The sequence below is a fragment of the Triticum aestivum genome, chromosome 5D, assembly GCF_018294505.1.
Source record: "Triticum aestivum cultivar Chinese Spring chromosome 5D, IWGSC CS RefSeq v2.1, whole genome shotgun sequence".
Classification (NCBI taxonomy): Eukaryota; Viridiplantae; Streptophyta; class Magnoliopsida; order Poales; family Poaceae; genus Triticum; species Triticum aestivum.
Window position 1 is genome coordinate 10,635,282 of NC_057808.1, and position 18,678 is coordinate 10,653,959.

Sequence of the window (18,678 nt, forward strand, 5' to 3'; positions counted from 1 at the left end):
TCTAAAAATAGTAACCAAGCGTGCAACCAAGCCCCCTTGGTTAAATAATTATCAAAAAAATCCCTTGGTAAAATGATGAAATGAAATGATCCCTTGGTTGGGATGTTGATTAGAGATCAATTATTATCGGTGGCTAATAATTAATAATGAATTATTTCACTAGAGGGCCGGGATGGCTCCGCTCCGCTCCCTCCCTCCCGCTCCGCTCCCTCTCGCCTGACCCAGCCACCCACCAACCCCGCCGCCGTTGAATCCCCGACGGCAGCCCTCTTCCACAGCCCTCCTCCTCCCAGCCAACCACCCCCGGCCATGGTGTCCGCAAGCGCTGACCCTGTTGAGCCTCGAGCGACCCTCTCCGGCGACCGCGTGTCCTCTGGCAGCCGTTGGTCGGACTCGGAGAGTGAGTCCTCGCTGCGCTCGTACAGCGAAGTCGCGCGTGCTCCGCCGGCCCCCTCTGCGCCGCTGGCGCCCCCCGCCCCGCGGGCCACAGGCCCTGCTCGGGCGCACGCCTCGACCCGCCTTGGTCCTCGCTCAGAGGTACTCCGCGTACCTGGCGGAGTCTCGGTCGACGCCGATGGATATCAGCAACCGCGCCGCAGGCATCGGCATTGCCGCCCGCGCCAGGTCGAAGAGCCCAGCCCGCCCCCGCTGCGCCAGTGCAGCCCCTCCCCGGAGGAGGTCGCGGGACTCTGCTTCCGCTGCCTCGACCACCGCCACCGGGTGCGGGACTGCACCAACGACATCAGGTGCCGACGCTGCCTCATCTCTGGCCATGACTCGCGCTCCTGCGACGCCTTCGCCGCGCAGCCTCACCCCACAACTGGCCGCGCAGGACCGGCCGTTTGGGAGCGCGCTCCAGTCCAAGCCACCCCCCGCCACCACCCCCCTCGCCGCCTGCAGCCCAGCAGGTTGCCACGCCGGCGGCGCGCGTGCAGGAGCCAGTCCGTGTGATCATGGCGCACTCTGTCGAGATGGAAGAGGCCGAGGCGGTCTTGAGCCGCGCCATGGTGGCATGCATCACCGGCAACAGGCCGCACGTGTCCGCCGTCGAGGTCTCCGACGTGCTGCTTGACACCTTCGACCTCGCTGACGGCCACTTCACCGTCCATGCCCACCATCCCGAGGACTTCCTAATCCTATTCAGCTCCCACGCAACCAAACGCCGGCTGGACGGCGACCACTTCATTAACTCGCCACGCTTCTCCCTCCCCCTCAGGCCCTGGAGCAAGCTGGCTCATGCCGGTTCCGACGAGTTCGAGTTTTGCGTCGAGCTGGAGCTCCCTGCCCAGGCTTGGCACCTCTCCACCGCCGAGCACATCTTGGGAGCGAGCTACTGGATTGAGCGTCTCCACCCCAACACACGCTCCAGGGCGGACCTGGCCACGTTCCGGCTGGTAGGGCGCACACATTGTCCAGACAGCATTCGCCGCAACGCCATTTTGGAGATTGTTGAGCAGATCCCCGCCCGCCTGAGCTCCGCCGCGCCGATCATCAAGACGCTCACATACCCAGTCGCCATCGCGCTGGCGCGCGTAGTACCGACCGGCGCATCATCCCTCGACGCCCAACCTGGCGCTGGACAAGGTGGAGCGGGCACGCGTGATGATGCCGGCCGTGACCGCGCCCCCGGCCCAGGCAGGGCGCGCCGCCGCGGCCGTAAGCGCCGGCGTACGGATGCGCCACCTGCAGGCCGTGCGGATGGCATGGCCGTGGATTCCACCCTCTGGTGCGCCGGCAACCGCGCTGTCCGCGCGGATGGTGTGACCATGGCTCCATCCTGGCCAACTCCCGCCGCGATGGATGCACCGCCGCCCGTACAGCATGCTCGCTGCAGCATGGCCCCGTGGCCGGGTCAGCATGGGCCAACCAACCACCGTCACGCTACCAGAAAAGGAGGGGAAGAGGAAAGCAAAAGAGGGCTTTGCCAGTGGACCAGGAGCGCAGCGACGCAGACAAAGCAGAGCCCCACAGGGCGATGACGAATGTGGCAGCTGGTGGCCCATCCTTGATCGTGGGAGCTTTGGTGCAGGAGCCAGCTGGCGACCTGTCATTGGTGGCAGCCACCCCAGAAGCATCTCCAGATTCAAATCAGGCCGAGACCACCGCAACCGAGACGGATCGCAAAAACCCCATGCCCGAGGCGGATCACGAGAGCCCCGCGCACAGCCCCACGCCTGGCTCGCCTGATCCGATGCGTTGCAGCGACCGGTCTGCCCTGAGCATGGTGCCAGACTCCCAGCCAGAGGGACCAGCTATCCTGTCGGGGCAAAGTGTTTCCACACTAATGCCAACATCTGCTATGGGGCCAGACAAACCAGACCAACTCCACGCATGAGATGAGGAGGACAGAGGAGGGCAACTCACCGCTGGCGGTAGCCCCACCACCAGACAAGCCGAACCCCACACCCCGGTGAGAATACTGCAAAGACCTGCGGCCCAGCCCACGATCAATCCGCCCAAGATGACAAGGCCCACTGCGGATACGCCAGCCCCCACTAGCGTACAGCAAGACCAGCACAACTCTGCATCAGCGCGATTCGCCTCCCCGCCGATCACGCTACGTCGATCCCGAGGCCGCGCAGCTCCGCCGCGCACTTGGACTCTGGGCGAGTTCCTGGCCGCTGCCACGAAGCACATCACCGCAGCCCTGCCTACCCCGGGGAGAAGACCACGGCGCCCGCTCAACTTCACTCTGCGGCGAGGCCGCTCGGCCTCGACAGCGGCCTCCCCACCGGCGGCTCCGCCCACTGCTGAAAGACAATCGCAAGTTCAGATCTTGCGCACCCTGGGGATAGTCGGGACAAGCCAGAAGATCACACCGGCCGAGATGAAGGCGTATGATGATCTGTTTGCAGCACCCATCCCACTCTCGGTGCTCACAGCCATCGCCGCTCTGGTTGACCGTGACATACCTACACGCATGGCCACTCCAGCAACTGTCCCGACAAGCAATGCTGCGGTACGCGCGCAATGAGCCGTACGCACGCGCCCCCCTGTCGACTTGGTGTGCATGGATCACAACCTTAGACTTGTTGTTTGGAATGTGCGTGGCCTTAATGTGCGCGCCCGACGCACGGCGATCCGCTCGTTGATTGTAACCACCTCCGCCTCCATTGTTTGCCTTCAAGAAACAAAAATGGCGTTGATTTGCTCATCGGTTGTTCTGGACACCCTGGGCTCCGAATTTGACGACTACACATACCTCCCGGCGCAAGGCACACGGGGCGACATCCTGCTTGCATGGAAGAGCAACACCGTGACCATCACGGATCCTCTGCTCACCATGAACGCTCTCACCGCCAAGGTGACCACGGCCACAGGGGCGCTCTGGTGGCTGTCGGTCGTCTACGGCCCCCAGGAGGATGCAGACAAGATTGCATTCATGCAAGAACTGAGAGACGTGCGCAGACGTGCGCGTGAGCTGCCCCGGGCCATGGATGGTGTGTGGAGACTTCAACTTAATACTCCGTGACGAGGACAAGAGCAGGGGCAATCTGAACCGCCGCATGATGGGCCGGTTCCGCCGCCTCACCAATGACCTCATGCTGAAAGAGGTATACCTCAACGGACGGCGCTTCACGTGGTCGAATGAACAATCGCCGCCCACTTTGGTGCACTTGGACCGCGTACTCTGCACCTCGGATTGGGAAGGCGCGCACGCAGACTGCCACTTGCGTTGCCTCGCGTCCGTCGTGTCAGACCACAGCCCACTCTTGCTCGATTGCTCACCTACGCACACGGCGAGACGACGCTTCCATTTTGAAGACTACTGGATGCGCCTACCTGGGTTCCACGACACGGTGGCCACGGCATGGGGATCGGTCCATGACTCGGATCCTTTCCGTCGCTTGATGTTGCGCTTACAGGCAACTGCGCTCATGCTCACGAGCTGGAGTGCCAGGACCACCGGTTGCATACGGGACAAGATGGCGATCTCCTGCGAGCTCATCTCACGATTCGACAAGGCCCAAGAGGATCGCCTGCTATCACTCCCGGAGGACTGGCTACGCAAGCAGATCAAGATCGCATACCTCGGACTGGCCTCCCTTGAGCGCACCATAGCCAGGCAGCGTGCCCGCATCACCACGCTTAAAGACGGCGACGCCAACACGGCCTTCTTTCACAGGCAATGCTCATACCGTCGGCAGAAGAACCACATCCACGCCCTTACCGTCAACGGCCAGGTTATCACCGGCCAAGAGGAGATGGCGCAGACAACATTCGCCCACTTCGACGAGCTCTTTGGCTGCCCTGCCGCACGCGACTGCTCGCTGGACCTCGAGCACCTCATCGAGCCTTGCGACCTGGCAGGCCTCGACGAGCCGTTCAGCCCCGAGGAAATATGGAACGCCATCAAGCTCCTGCCGGCTCGCAAAGCCCCCGGGCCGGACGGTTTTACTGCTGAGTTCGTCAGGGCCTGTTGGGGCACCATCCGGCAAGATTTCCTGGACGTCTTCCAGCAGCTATTTGAGTTGCGAAGCCGAGGTTTGTACAAGCTCAACCAGGCACTACTGACCCTGATTCCCAAGCGTGCCGATGCCAACGAACTACGCGACTACCGCCCGATTTGTTTGATACATCTCGTGGCCAAAATATTCACGAAGGTGATATCCCTCCGACTTGCACCCAGACTTGGCGGCTTGGTCAGTCCAAACCAAAACGCGTTCATCCCAGCAAGAAGCCTCCACGACAACTTCGTTCTGGTCAAGCAATCTCTCAAGCTGCTGCATCAGCTCAAGGCCCCGCGGATTATGCTCAAATTGGACCTCACACGGGCCTTCGATTCCCTATCGTGGCCATTCCTCTTTGAGGTTCTTGGTCAATATGGATTCGGGCCTCGATTCAGGGAGTGGATAGCAATCCTCCTCACAACGTCCAGCACCCGCGTCATGGTCAACGGCGATCCCGGCCCACCAATCTGGCTGCGATGTGGTCTACGCCAGGGCGACCCCGTGTCCCCGCAGCTCTTTGTGCTCGCAGTCGACACCCTCAGCCGCCTCATGCGACGCGCCCATGACTACAGAATACTACAGCCGCTGCACCCCCGACGAGCTATTCCGGTGATCTCACTATACGCCGATGATGTGATGATATTCTGCCATGCCACCGAGGACGACGTGGCAGCCATCAAGGGCATCTTAGCCCTGTTTGGCCAAGCAAGTGGACTCCGGGTGAATTATGCAAAGAGCTCAGCTACCATCCTCCATGGCGAACCCACGACGGCCGAGATGATCACCCAACTTGGATGCCCGGTGGTTGAGTTGCCCATCACCTACCTTGGTATACCGCTAACACTCTGCCGACCCTCTGCTGCACAGTTACAGCCCCTCGTCGACTCGGTGGCCGCCCGACTCCCGACATGGAAAGCTTGGCTCATGAACAAAGCCGGAAGGCTCGCACTAGTCAAGTCGGTGCTGAGTGCTATCCCAGTCCACCAGCTGCTCGCCTTTGCCCCGCCCAAGAAGACACTAAAGCAGCTCGAGAAAATCCAGCGGGGCTTTTTGTGGGCGGGCCGCGCCGTCGCCAACGGAGGAAACTGTCACGTCAATTGGCGCCGCGCCTGCCGCCCCGTGGAATATGGTGGCCTTGGGATCCGAGACCTGGAGCGCGCAGGCCTTGCACTACGGCTGCGATGGATGTGGCTCGCCCGCACGGACACGGACCGCGCGTGGCAAGGCCTTGATCTCCAGTTCTCCAAGGAGGAGCGTGCACTGTTCTTCGCATCCACTACTATGGTGCTCGGCGATGGCCGGACAACACTCTTCTGGGACGACCGATGGATCAGCGGCCAATCTGTCCGCGAGATTGCCCCCCTGCTATACCAATGCATACCCAAGCAGCGACGCAAGACACGAACAGTGGCTGATGGACTCAACGGGAACACTTGGGCCCGAGACATCCAAGGAACCATAGGGATACACGAGATTGGCCAGTACCTGATGCTATGGCAGGCGATACAACACTTCACCCTATCGGAAGAACCTGACCGGCTGCTTTGGAGATGGACAACAAACGCTACATATTCGGCCCAATCTTGCTATGCAGCCACCTTCCAGGGATCTACACGCTGCCACTCGTGGAAGCCGATTTGGAAGAGTTGGGTGCCACCCCGCGTCAAATTCTTCCACTAGCTTGCCCACCAGGACCGATGTTGGACGGCGACAAGACTTGCCAGCCGCGGCCTGCAGCACCACCCTAGGTGCCTCCTCTGCGATCAAGACCCGGAGACCATCCAACACCTGCTACTGACATGCCCGTTTACTAAGCAGATCTGGCACCGCACCCTAGACTGGACGCACATCCCTGCCCAAACGCCGGCCAATGACACCACCTTGATGGACTGGTGGCTGCGGGCGAAGGCGCAAACCCCTCCAACGCTGCACAAAGCTCTGCAATCGATCACACCGCTCGTTCCCTGGATGATATGGAAACAGAGGAACGAGTGCGTCTTAGACAAGTCAAGACCATCGATAGATGCGCTAGTTGATAGGATTAAAGACGGGGCCAATTGTTGGGCACAAGCTGGGGCACAGGGGCTGCGAGTAGTCTTGCCCGCCTCCTGGGATGTCCACTAATCGAAGGAGTTAGGACCCTGTAAATATAACCTCCTAGGAGGTATGTACTTTCCCACCTTTTCAATGCAATGATCGCTTTGCGTTTTCTCGAAAAATAATTAATAATAATCCTTACAATTTGGGAGGGCCGGCGCGGCGTGGAGTGCACGCGAGGAAGCTTGAGGAATTGTATTCAAATTAGATTCCAAAATTGTATTACTTGACCAAGTTGGAGGAATGATTAATTATGTATGGAAGCAAACACAAAGCAGGATTAGTGAATAGTCTACCTTCCTTGTGGGGGCATTGCTGCTCCTTCTTGCCAGCCTGAGTGACGTGGTTGGGTCCGCAGTTTGTATGTACACCGCTCGTTGCAGGCGTCAAGGAGTCGACGTCCGAAGCGTCTCTACTGTTGAGCCGACATAATAAGCGTGGAGTGCTTTTCTTTCTTTTTTTGTTTCTTCTGTTTCTTTTATGAGCTTTCTTGTTTTGTTTTTCAGTTTTTCATTTATATTTTTCGTTTCTCATTTTTTCCTGCCTTTTAAAAAAAATCTGCTTCTTTTTACGTGCTTTCATGTTTTCCCTTTGTTTTTCTGTTTTTATTTTATCATTTTTTTCATCTTTCCCTTTTGTTTTGCATCGTTTTCGGCGACGAGGAGGAATGCACGAACTTGTTAAAAATTCACATGAACATATACTCTTACCACGTATGAACAACTTTTCTCAAATGCATGAAGTTTTCTAAATATGTACAAGTGGCCAATTTTTAAACATGTTACTATAATTTTCTTTAATACACTTTGGGTGGGCCCCGCATTAGAATTGGTTGGTTTCGGAGGAGTAGGATGGGCTCTGCCTGCTCCCTCTCTCTGCTCTGCCGAGACAAATCAACTCTCTCTGGCTCTGACCCGCCTCCCACCAACCAATCGCCGGCGGCCTCGGCCCCTCGCCATTGCCGCGCTCCGTCGGCGCTGCTCCCCGCCAATGCTCCCTATGCCCGCCGCGTTTCCCTTCTGATTTTTCTGGTCGCTTGAGGGTGGCGTAGGGTTCCTCCTGTTCTCGCGGCGGCGGGCGGACGACTTCTTGGCTCCGGCGGCTGTCCCAGTCCTGTCCTGTACACTCTGAGGTAGCGGATTCCTCCTCATCCTCCCTTTTGTTCTGCTCCTATGTATTCTTCTGCTACTTCCATCAGAGCGGCAGATTGAATTCGTCTCAACTGTTCTCGGCATTTTGGTCAGAGGTTGGAAGTTTTCATTTTGTTCCTAGTAGTAAAATTATTATCCTCCAAGTTGGTCGAAGAATCTGATTTTGAAGTGCTCCTGTTCACTACTTTTGATCGAATATAGCCCACTACCTGTTAAACTCAGCCGGACAGCTCGGATTCCTCCCGTTTACATATCTCATGGAATTTGTGCTCAGAAAAATTATCTGATGGAATCTCTGCTCAGAATTTGTCGCAGAAAATTATCTGATGGAATTTGTGCTCGGAGCATCCAATATTACCATGTTGTGCTAGATAATGTGTGCTTTGATCGAGCCAGGGGGGCGGTGCTCGGATTCGGTAGCCACTTAGAGGGGAATCTTTAGTAGTCTCAGTTAACTGATACATCCAAAGTTGAAAAAACAGCACTAGGAGTTAATTGTGCTTTTGGCACCGCCTTGCGCTTTTCTGACAAAAGCGCAGGCTTAACCGCAATTAAGCGCCAGGGGTTTCGCTATCCCGGCGCAGGCACGCCTTTTTAACTATGGTCTTGTCACACTACAACATTGAACAGCTTTTGCTTCATCTTGAACTTGTGAAGTTTAGACTTTAGACTACTTCAGTCTCTAGTGTTAAGCAATATCTTCATCTTCCTGCATCTGTAGGTGCTGAGGACATCAAGAATGATGCTTCTGTATATGCTTAGATAGTTAGATGACATCAATCAGCCGGACAGCTCGGATTCCTCCAGTTCACATCTGATGGAATTTGTGCTTTGATCGAGCCAGGGGGGCGGTGCTCGGATTCTGTAGCCACTTAGAGGGGAATCTTTGGTAATCTCAGTTAACTGATACATCCAAAGTTTGAAAAAAACAGCACTAGGAGTTAATTGTGCTTTTCTGACAAAAGCACACGCTCAAGCGTAATTATGCGCATATTACGTGCTGCTATCGCCCAGGCACGCCTTTTTTAACTATGGTCTTATCACACTACCACGTTGAGTAGCTTTTTGCTTCATCTGGAACTTGTGCAGTTTAGACTTTAGACTACTTCAGTGTCTACTACTGTTAAGAAATATCTTCATCTTTCTGTACCTGTAGGTCCCGAGGACATCAAGGATGATGCTTAGATGACATGTGCCCTGTTTCTTGTCCGTGGCTGGTCTGATAGGATAGGAAGCCATGAAGATCAGCGCGCTCATGACCTCTGCTGGCATCAATATTGGGATCTGCGTGCTCTTGTGGTCGCTCTATTCCGTTCTCAGAAAGCAGCCAGCATTTGTAAGGGTCTACTTCGGCCGGAGGATCGCCGAGGAGAATAGACTGCTCCGAGAGGCCTTCATCTTGGAGAGGTTTGTTCCATCCACTGGCTGGATCGTCAAGGCCCTGCAGTGTACCGAGGAAGAGCTATTGGCAGCTGCTGGGCTGGATGCTGTTGCTTTCAATAGAATGCTAGTATTCAGGTACTCCCGAGTTTTCGTCCTGATATCCATGTACTCCTTCCTTGGTATCATCATTCTGCTGGCTAGAAGAAGACACCGGTATCTGGTTGATGAGCATATTAACATCCATCTATCTATGTGTTGACTATAAAATCAGGAGACGGAAAGTGGCAGCTCTGGCAGCTACCTTACAAAATTGGGCTTGTTTTAGTGCTTGTTAAGAAGAATCCTTTTTCTATCGGCTTAATGGACCTCAGATTCCAAATTTGCAAACTGATGTATTCATTTTTTTTCTGCAGCATACGCATCTTTTCCCTAGCTGCCATCCTGTGTCTTTTTGGAATTCTTCCAGTGCATTATTTTGGACGAAAGATGCATCGCCTTGAGATTTCTTCAGAACAATTGCATATGTTCACAGTTGGTAATGTGGAAGTGCAATCAAGATGGTGAGCTGAACAATTTATTCTAGGTTTATCATAAGGTAGTTTTATCAAGGCTGAAATTGTATATTTATTCGTGGTATGCTGCGTTGATTATTTGGATTTATAGGGTTATCTTGTTTTGCCTCTACCTTGACTTGATTAGTTCCTTGTATGTCCACTCTTCAAGACATTAGAAAAGAACAGGCATGGTATGGTGGCGCAACATACATCCATACTTCTGTATTCATTTTATGTGCTGGCTGTATTGCAGGCTTTGGGTTCATTCTATAGTCCTCTACATAATATCTGGAGTAGCTTGCTTTCTCCTATATGTTGTAAGTTTTTTTGCTCGTAGAAAGTACGGAGTATTCTGTTTCCTCATATTGAGGAACACATGTAATGTTGTTTCTGTACCCAAATCTTTCAGGAGTATAGGCACATCGCTAGGCTGAGGCTCATTCACCTTAAACGTGCAACAGTAAATCCAGGCCAATTTACTGTGCTTGTTCGCGGAATACCAAAGACAACAAACGAATCGTGCAGTACTGACGTCGATGATTTCTTCACCAAGTATCATCCATCAAGTTACCTATTCCATCAAGTTGTTTACAAGGCTGGGAAAGTTCAGAAGATAATCGTAAGCATTTGTCATACAACATTTCTATTTGTTTGGAGGGTGGGGGATGATCTCAAATCGCTTGGCTTGGATTTGTACCTTTTGGAGTAAAACTGTTTCATACGCTGCAGACTGGCGCGAAGAAGGCATGTGGAATGTCGGACCCTTCCACAGACACAACTCTAGATCAGAGCTGTGAGGCAATTACATACCCGTGTTCTCTTTGTGGAGCCTCTTCGGATTCCTTCCGGTTGTTACCGACTGCCGAAGTTGCAAAGAACATAGATAACGAGGTTTGATTTGCAGTTTTGCGTTCATTGATTGCTTTATTTACTAAGTTCATCAGTATGTATAATAAAGTCAGCAACTTCAGTTCTGGAACTGTTTACAGGAATGTGCGGCTGCTTTTGTATTTTTCAAAACTCGGTATGGAGCACTTGTTGCTTCAGAAGCACTTCAGACTTCGAACCCTACGAACTGGGTTACTGATCTAGCTCCAGAACCAGATGATGTGTATTGGTCAAACATTTGGCTTCCTTATAAGCAGCTTTGGATTCGACGGATAGCTACAGTTCTAGGTTCTCTTGTTTTTCTGGTCTCATTTCTGCTACCAGTGGCATTTATTCAAGGTCTATCCCGGCTTGATCAGTTGCAGAAGAAGCTTCCTTTCCTTGATGGGTTATTGAAGAAGTAAGTACCCATGTACTGGAATAAACCTCTCTAAGCTCATCTTGATATCCACTGACTCGTAGACTCTAGTATGCATCAGGTCTCATTTAGACTGGTTACCACATTCTACCTTGATGTATCTTGAACATATGGCTTTTTTCTCATTTATATGTAGTTGGCTTCGAGAATTGACCCCCGTCTCTTTGACGTGCAGGCCATACATGAGCCAAATAATAACTGGATACCTTCCGAGTGTCATACTGCTATTATTCCTGTACACCGTTTCGCCAATAATGATACGGTTTTCGACAATGGAGGGGCCTACATCTCACAGTGAAAGGAAGAAGAGTGCTTGCTCTAAAGTGCTGTACTTCTACATTTGGAATGTGTTCTTTGTTAGTTTAGCATCTGGTGCTGTCATAAGCCAATTGAGCCCTTCTTCGAGCACGAAGGACATCGCTGTCCGGCTCGCTCATGTCATACCTGAGCAGGTTAGTTCTATCTTGTCTTTCATGCTGCAGAAAGATCATTTTTCCTCTAACTAATACACTGTAAATCTGTGATTTCAGACTACGTTCTTCATCACCTATGTTCTGACTTCAGGATGGGCCAGTTTATCATCTGAACTTATGCAACTCTTTGGTCTGATCTATAACTTTATAATAAAGTATGTTCTGAGAATGAAAGAAGATATCGCGTTTGTTCCCACATTTCCTTATCACACAGAAATACCAAAAGTTATGTTGTTTGGACTATTGGGCTTCTCGTGCTCTGTACTGGCACCCTTGATCTTACCTTTTCTGCTAGTCTACTTCTTCCTGGGTTATGTTGTATACCGCAATCAGGTGAGAGAGAAACTAGAGACGGCTTCTAGAATACTAATAATTCCATGGCAGTTGCTATGTTGCATTCTATTTTCTTAGAACAATGTTGCCCCCGCAAAAAAAGAACAACCATGTTGCCATTACAATTAAAGATAGTTTAGCAACATACAGTGCTATCTGCAGATATAAAATAGGAAAAAAAATTAAGTACATGCTCTTGACGGCAAATACTTGATAAAAGTATTTTTGTTGATTTTTTTCGACGAGCAAGGCAGGAGCTCTGCCGGTTTCATTATGCTGCCGATTTTTTTCATATGAACCGTATTGGTTCTGTATGCTAATGATCTGCCATCTTGTATCTGTTTTCAGTTGCTCAATGTTTACCGCATGAGATATGACAGTGGTGGTTTGTATTGGCCAATTGTACACAACACGGTGATATTCTCTCTCGTGCTCACCCAGGTCATCTGCTTCGGTGTATTTGGCCTAAAAGAATCACCAGTAGCCGCAGGCTTCACCATACCTCCTATCTTCTTTATTCTTTCATTCAATCAGTATTGTAGAACCCGATTCCTTCCCCTGTTCAAAACTTTTCCGTCACAGGTTCGTGCTATTATTTCCATACATAACACTCCAAACTAGTTGGGAATAATAACCCAGGAGTGAAATTTATTGTTATGGTGACTGATGAGTTGTTGTTATCCCTGTTCCACTGATTGGCTGTGTTCCGACTGCGCAGGATTTAATCGACTTGGACAGGGAAGACGAAAGGTCAGGGAGAATGGAACATATTCACCACAGACTCCGTTCCGCATACCGGCAGTTCCCTGGCAATGAAGATATAAAGCTGGAGAAAATCGTGACCGTCGGGAATGACGAGGACCAAGATGAAGGCCCTAGCTCGGGCGAGCCCAACGGAGAAGAAACATGCGAGGAACAAGAACCCAGCAGAAGGGATCTGTCTCACCCAACTCTGAAAGGACTCCCTGTTAGCCGTCTGCGGGATTCCGTGAGATCCATTGCTTTCCTCTGGACTGCAGAAAAGAGGTCCGGCGATAGCGCATTGATTAGCGCGTCAATTAACTAACCTGTCCATCTGTCCGTCCGCTCGTGTAAATGTACGTCAGTATAGGTCATACATACAAGTATAGTACAGCATGCATTAGTTAGAAAATCCAAGTGAAGCATCATCATGGTTGCTGGGGTGCAATTTTTGTTTTAGGGCCAGCATTCCAAGTTTGGACAAACAGGAATTAAGGCCACCCACAATGCATAGTATCATGGGCTAGTATCATAATAACGCATGATACTACTTTAGTTACTGCATCCACATTGCATGATATCATACATTAGTATCACATTATCACTTGATATGTTCAGTTGTGAAACCTCGATATGAAATTGTGGATATGATCTATTTCTTGCAAACTCTTCTCATTTGATGCTCTATGATATTGTGTCGTAATATTGAAGAATTTTGGGTTTTATGCCCGGCTGAGGGCGTGCAACTCTGTTTGATGAACTTAATCTGTATTTATGAAGAAGCATGTGCAATCATTTTTGTATTTGGTGGCAGCTCTTGACCTGTCATCTACAATATCTGTAGATGATTTCAGACTTTACAGCCATTATCTATCACTATCATTTTTTAATGCAATTGACAGTAGGACATTGTCCCAGTGTATAATTTTATTAAGATTTATATACAAATGTACATGCAAAGAATAAAGAATGGGAGAATAAAACAGAATGAAAGCAAAGGGAAGTTAGGCAGAGATGTGGGTCTATCCAAGTGCTAAAATAGTTTGGTTTTTCTTTTTCGTTTAAGATTGTGCGGCTGTGTCCAATCAGAATAAGATCTTGCTTCAGCTCGAATCGCCAAGAGTTAATCCCTGGGAGTTTCATTCTTGTAAATTTCATCATTGCGCTGCATCCACCGTTCTAGCAAGTAGCAACCCATAGTTAAAATATCCATTGCAATCTGCTTAGGAACCATTGACTTGCCAACAGAATTTCATGGAAGACTGAAATGCCCCTCAATCTGTTATGAATAATAGATTGCCAACATTCTTGAGCAAAATTGCAGTCCCAAAAAAGACGTGTAGGGGTTTCCTCAGTGCCCTCATTGCATAAGATACAAGTACAGATGTTCATATGAAGAGACTTGCACTTGAGAAGGATCCTAGTGTTGACCCTGTCATGTATGGACAACCAAAACAAGATTTATCTCCTGATCTACATGCACTTATTCAAAGCAATTTAAACAAAAGACGAGCCTCTGTCTTGTCCATGAGAAAGTTGTATGTTCGCATTGATGAGTAAGCATGTGATTTTGAAATATAGCCCTATTTATCTTGCTCATCCGATTGAGGATTTCGATGAAGCAAGTCTTGTACTTCAGTATACCAAGTGAAAGCTTGACTAGACAAATGCTTGTGGCATTCTTCTGCAAGATCACCAGAGTTAAGGATACTAGCCAGAGAAACTTTATCACTAAGAGCAGACGATGCATCTCAGGGAGTTTTTAGTGAGAGTTTGTACTACCCATTTATCATGTAAAAATAACACAGAGTGCCCTTGTCCAACAATACATGTGGCCACATCTTTACAATTTGGGATGTGCTTCAAGAGAAATTGTCAACAGAAAGACCCTTCTGTTCTGCCCCGAGGAGGGGTATTAGAATAGTAACTTTCCCAAATGAGCTTCAACTAAGGAAGACTAGCCTTGGTATAAACCTTATATTGATTCTTGATTAGTAAAGCTTTGTTATGTGTATATCCAAAACTCACAAACGTCCCCGAGTTGTAGTCCTACAGACTTTGTTCCACGAAATGAGAACCCTTATCCTCTGTTCCAATTTCTTCTTCTTCACAAGGTAGATAATATTCTTTCAATTCTTTTGGGAAGGGGTGTAAAATCATCAATTCTTGGCATGCTGATAGTAAGTTGCTCCAATTAGGTGAAAGGGTAGGAACCCCTAGCAAGCTAGCATGGCAGTGGGAGCTTGCATCTTAGCATCTAATCTAGCACATTGATATACACCATGAATTTAGGACAGTAAAACTGAGCCTAAAGCGAGCCCCTCTCGGCGATTTGCATCTGATCGTGATTCTGACTGTTCGTTTTTGCGATCTGGATGTTTCTCGCCGTCGGATCTCATGTGCATATACATCTCTCCCGCATCTGGCCCAACTGTCCACTACTAGGGAAAAGCCTAGCAGCAGCGCGGGTTTTTGGACTATCAGTAGCGCGGGTAACCGCGCTACTGCTACGGCGCTACAGCTAAAGGTTAGCAGTAGTGTTTGTCAGCACGCGCTACTGCTATATATACTTAGTAGTAGCGTGTCCTGCAACAAGCGCTACTGGTAATTACTAGTAGTGCTCTCAGTGCCCGCGCTACTACTATTATTCCGTATTCTATTTCTTTTTTAATTTATGTCGTATTCATACACCTCTATACAAGTTTTCATACAGTAGCAATTTAGAGATTGTTTTTACATTATAATGAGTTATTAAATCACTAGATGAAAGAACCGCATATTAGATTCAAATGGATGGATCCTAAGTGACCAAGTCATGGATTATCACGATAATCCATGACTTGATCACCTAGGATCCATCCACTTAAAACTAATCGCGGTTCTTTCACCCAATGATATAATAACTCATCATCATCATCATCATATTAATATAAAAACTCTTGCATCGTATCATCACCAACAACACTAGCTAATAATCATCATAGTCATTACCACCAACACTATTTAATCATCATAGTCATAGTGTAGCTATCTAATCACCACCAACACTAGCTAATAGTAATCATCATAGTCATTACCACCAACACTAGCTATTTAATCATCATAGTCATAGTGTAGCACATCATCATCTTCAAACTCATTCTAGCTAGCTAATCACTCATACTGCTCTCTCTCTCAGGGTAAAATAGCATAGAACATGTGTAGCACTCCTGATTCATCATATTGGAGCATGCAGATGAACCTGTCTCCTAATTGTGGGCTGCGCTTCTGATTGCTGCCCCTAGTACTTCTCTGCGATCCTTCACAATTTTGCTCCAGTCTTTCACTATTAAGACTTGCTCGCTTTTAGAAATCCTGAATGCACTCATGTGCAATGTAGGATGACTTGGTCGTAAGCTAACCATTGCCATGCGACCTTTAGACTCGATCCAATGAGGCACAACTATCATCGGGAGTCCCTATTGAAGAACATCGTAGTAACATACTTAGCAATGAAGTTTAGCTTAAAAAATAATGTATGCAAAAGATGCACTGAGGACAAATAGTAAAAATCTTACCATCTTCCCTAAATAGTTGTGACCGTAAACACGAACACTATTGGTCGCACGTTTTGAGTACTAAGATTTTCAAGTCCAGGAAAATAATTTGACTTAACAGTATCAAGATCCTCAAGCCATGAAACATAATGACTTATCTCCTCGCAGTTTAGTTCAGCCCCGGGACAGTGGTAGGTGATGACGACATGTACCTAGGGTAGGGTCATAGGCCTGACCTAGACGCCCTCCCCAAGGACATTTACCTAAAGTTAGAAGCATTCAAGGGATACCATCATCCACTCGACCAGAAACTTTCCACTCGGAAGACTCAAGTTCATTCGACCAGGAAGTACTCACTCGACCGAAACAAGAATCACTCGATGGATAGAAGATCTAAAGTCACTCTGTATGGCAACGGACAGGCGTTACTCTGTAGACTTAATGGTCATTCATGTATCTTTATTGCTGGCGTTATCAGTAACGCCCTATCTTTATGTACCTTAAACCCTGTGTAACTGAGGGCCGGAGGGGCTTGGCGAACTCTGTATAAGCCACCCCCCTCATCAGGGACAAGGGTTCGCACCCCATGTAACTCCACACACATAATCCAATCGACCGAGCTCCCGAGCACTGAGACGTAGGGCTGTTACTTCCATTGGGAAGGGCCTGAACTCGTAAACCTTGTGTGTACAACTTCACCATAGCTAGGATCTTGCCTCCTCATACCTACCCCCCATTCTACTGTCAGTCTTAGAACCACGACAGTTGGCGCCCACCATGGGGTAGGTGTCTTAGCGACTTTCTGCTGAGGTTGTGATTTTTTCCGATTTCCATCATGATGGTTTCCGGCGGTGGATTGGCTGAGGGCCGCGAGATACGTCTCGGCGCGCTCGTCTTCGTCGCCGACGACTCCGCCTGGCTCCAGGAAGCTCCCCTCGACGTTGAGGGAGTCCTGGACTAAGGGGTCCTCGGGCGTCCGGCCTGTTATCCATTGGGCCGGACTGATGGGCTGTGAAGATATGAAGGCCGAAGACTATACCCGTATCTGGATTGGACTCTCCTTGGCGTGGAAGGCAAGCCAGGCAACCAACTATGAAGATTCCTTCTTATGTAACCGACCCCATGTAACCCTAGATCTCTCCGGTGTCTATATAAACCGGAGAGCGTAGTCCGGATAGGCGGATACACATTACCATAGTCATACAGGCTAGACTTCTAGGGTTTAGCCATTACGATCTCGTGGTAGATCAACTCTTGTAACACTTATATTCATCAAGATCAATCAAGCAGGAAGTAGGGTATTACCTCCATAGAGAGGGCCCGAACCTGGGTAAACATCGTGTCCCCTGTCTCCTGTTACCATCGATCCTAGATGCACAGTTCGGGACCCCCTACCCGAGATCCGCCGGTTTTGACACCGACATTGGTGCTTTCGTTGAGAGTTCCACTGTGCCGTCGACAAAAGGTTTGATGGCCCCTTCGATCGTCGATAATGACGCTGTCCAAGGAAGAACCTTCCTCCCCGGACAGATTTTTGTGTTCGGCGGCTTCGTATTGCGGGCCAACTCGCTTGGTCGTCTGGAGCAGATCGATAGCTACGCCCCTAACCACCAGGTCAGATTTGGAAGCTTGAACTACGTCGCAGATACCCGTGGAGACTCGATCTTCAAGGGGTCTGAAACCGCAGCGATCGCTCCCCCTCGTCCCGATGAACATGACTTATATCTGTCATCGGATTACATCCAGGAGATGGATCCTGTTGCTGCAACGGCCTCAGAACCGAAGCAGATCGTGCCTCCGAGGCCACAAAGTCCGCGGCATTGGAGCCGCACACGGACTCGACATCCTGTAATGTTTGCGTCAATGGAACTCCGGACTCGTCTCCGGCTATACATTTCGGACCAAGTACGCATGCAGACACCGAGCTGGATCGGTTATCAATTTTTGAATTTAGCGCCGCAGACATCTTCCAGCATTCACCTTTGGGTGACGTGCTAAACTCTTTAAAGAACTTATCCTTGGAGGAGGACTCACAGCCGAACTATGTTCGGTTCGAGCTAGAGGCGGATGACAAGGAATTTTGCTTCCCACCCGCCACCCACTTCATAGCCACTGTCGATGACTTAACCGACGTGCTTGACTATGGCTTCTAAGACATCGACGGTATGGGCGACGATGCCGATCGACAAGGAGCAAGGCCAAGACCCGCCATTTACTGGACGTTGGACGGTCACCTCTTCGTACGACGTGTACATGGTTGATACACCTAAAGGATCTGGCGACGACAAAGAAGAACCAGGCGTTAATAAACCCTCTGAGACGCAGTCCAAGCGCCGGCGCCCCAAACACCGTTCTAAGCCTCGTCGCTCAAAGGATGGCAACACTGGCACCGGAGAAATAGTACTCCGGGCGACACCGAAAACAACGAAGACCCTGTCGGAGCTGCACCCGAACAGGAGGAACATGACAACAGGCAAGCCAACCCTGATGAACAGGCCATAGAAGATGACTCGGAGGACGATAGTTACCGTCCACCCTCCGACGAGGAGACAAGCCTCGGCAACAAAGGCTTCATGGTGCCTAAGGATCCTATGGAGCAGGAGCGATTTAAGCTTCAGCTCATAGCCACTGCAAGGAGCCTGAAAAAGAAACA

At 50.1% G+C, this 18,678-nt stretch overlaps 1 protein-coding gene across 3 annotated transcripts; it reads left to right on the forward strand.

Moving 5' to 3' along the window:
* The first annotated feature begins 7,400 nt into the window (after window positions 1-7,400).
* LOC123119111 (CSC1-like protein RXW8) lies at window positions 7,401-13,199 on the forward strand. Of its 3 annotated transcripts, XM_044538797.1 has the most exons (12): window positions 7,409-7,680; window positions 8,421-8,588; window positions 8,856-9,217; window positions 9,496-9,642; window positions 9,890-9,953; window positions 10,046-10,255; window positions 10,366-10,527; window positions 10,608-10,924; window positions 11,118-11,394; window positions 11,473-11,748; window positions 12,097-12,330; window positions 12,467-13,199. In XM_044538797.1, exons 3-12 carry the CDS (start codon window positions 8,937-8,939, stop codon window positions 12,812-12,814), a joined length of 2,316 nt encoding a protein of 771 aa, XP_044394732.1. In that variant the 5' UTR covers window positions 7,409-7,680; window positions 8,421-8,588; window positions 8,856-8,936; the 3' UTR covers window positions 12,815-13,199. The 3 variants fall into 3 exon arrangements, with proteins under 3 accessions (XP_044394731.1, XP_044394733.1, XP_044394732.1); XM_044538796.1 differs by lacking the exon at window positions 8,421-8,588 and having other exon boundaries at window positions 7,401-7,680; XM_044538798.1 differs by lacking the exon at window positions 8,421-8,588 and having other exon boundaries at window positions 7,401-7,680; window positions 10,626-10,924.
* Window positions 13,200-18,678: the final 5,479 nt, after the last annotated feature.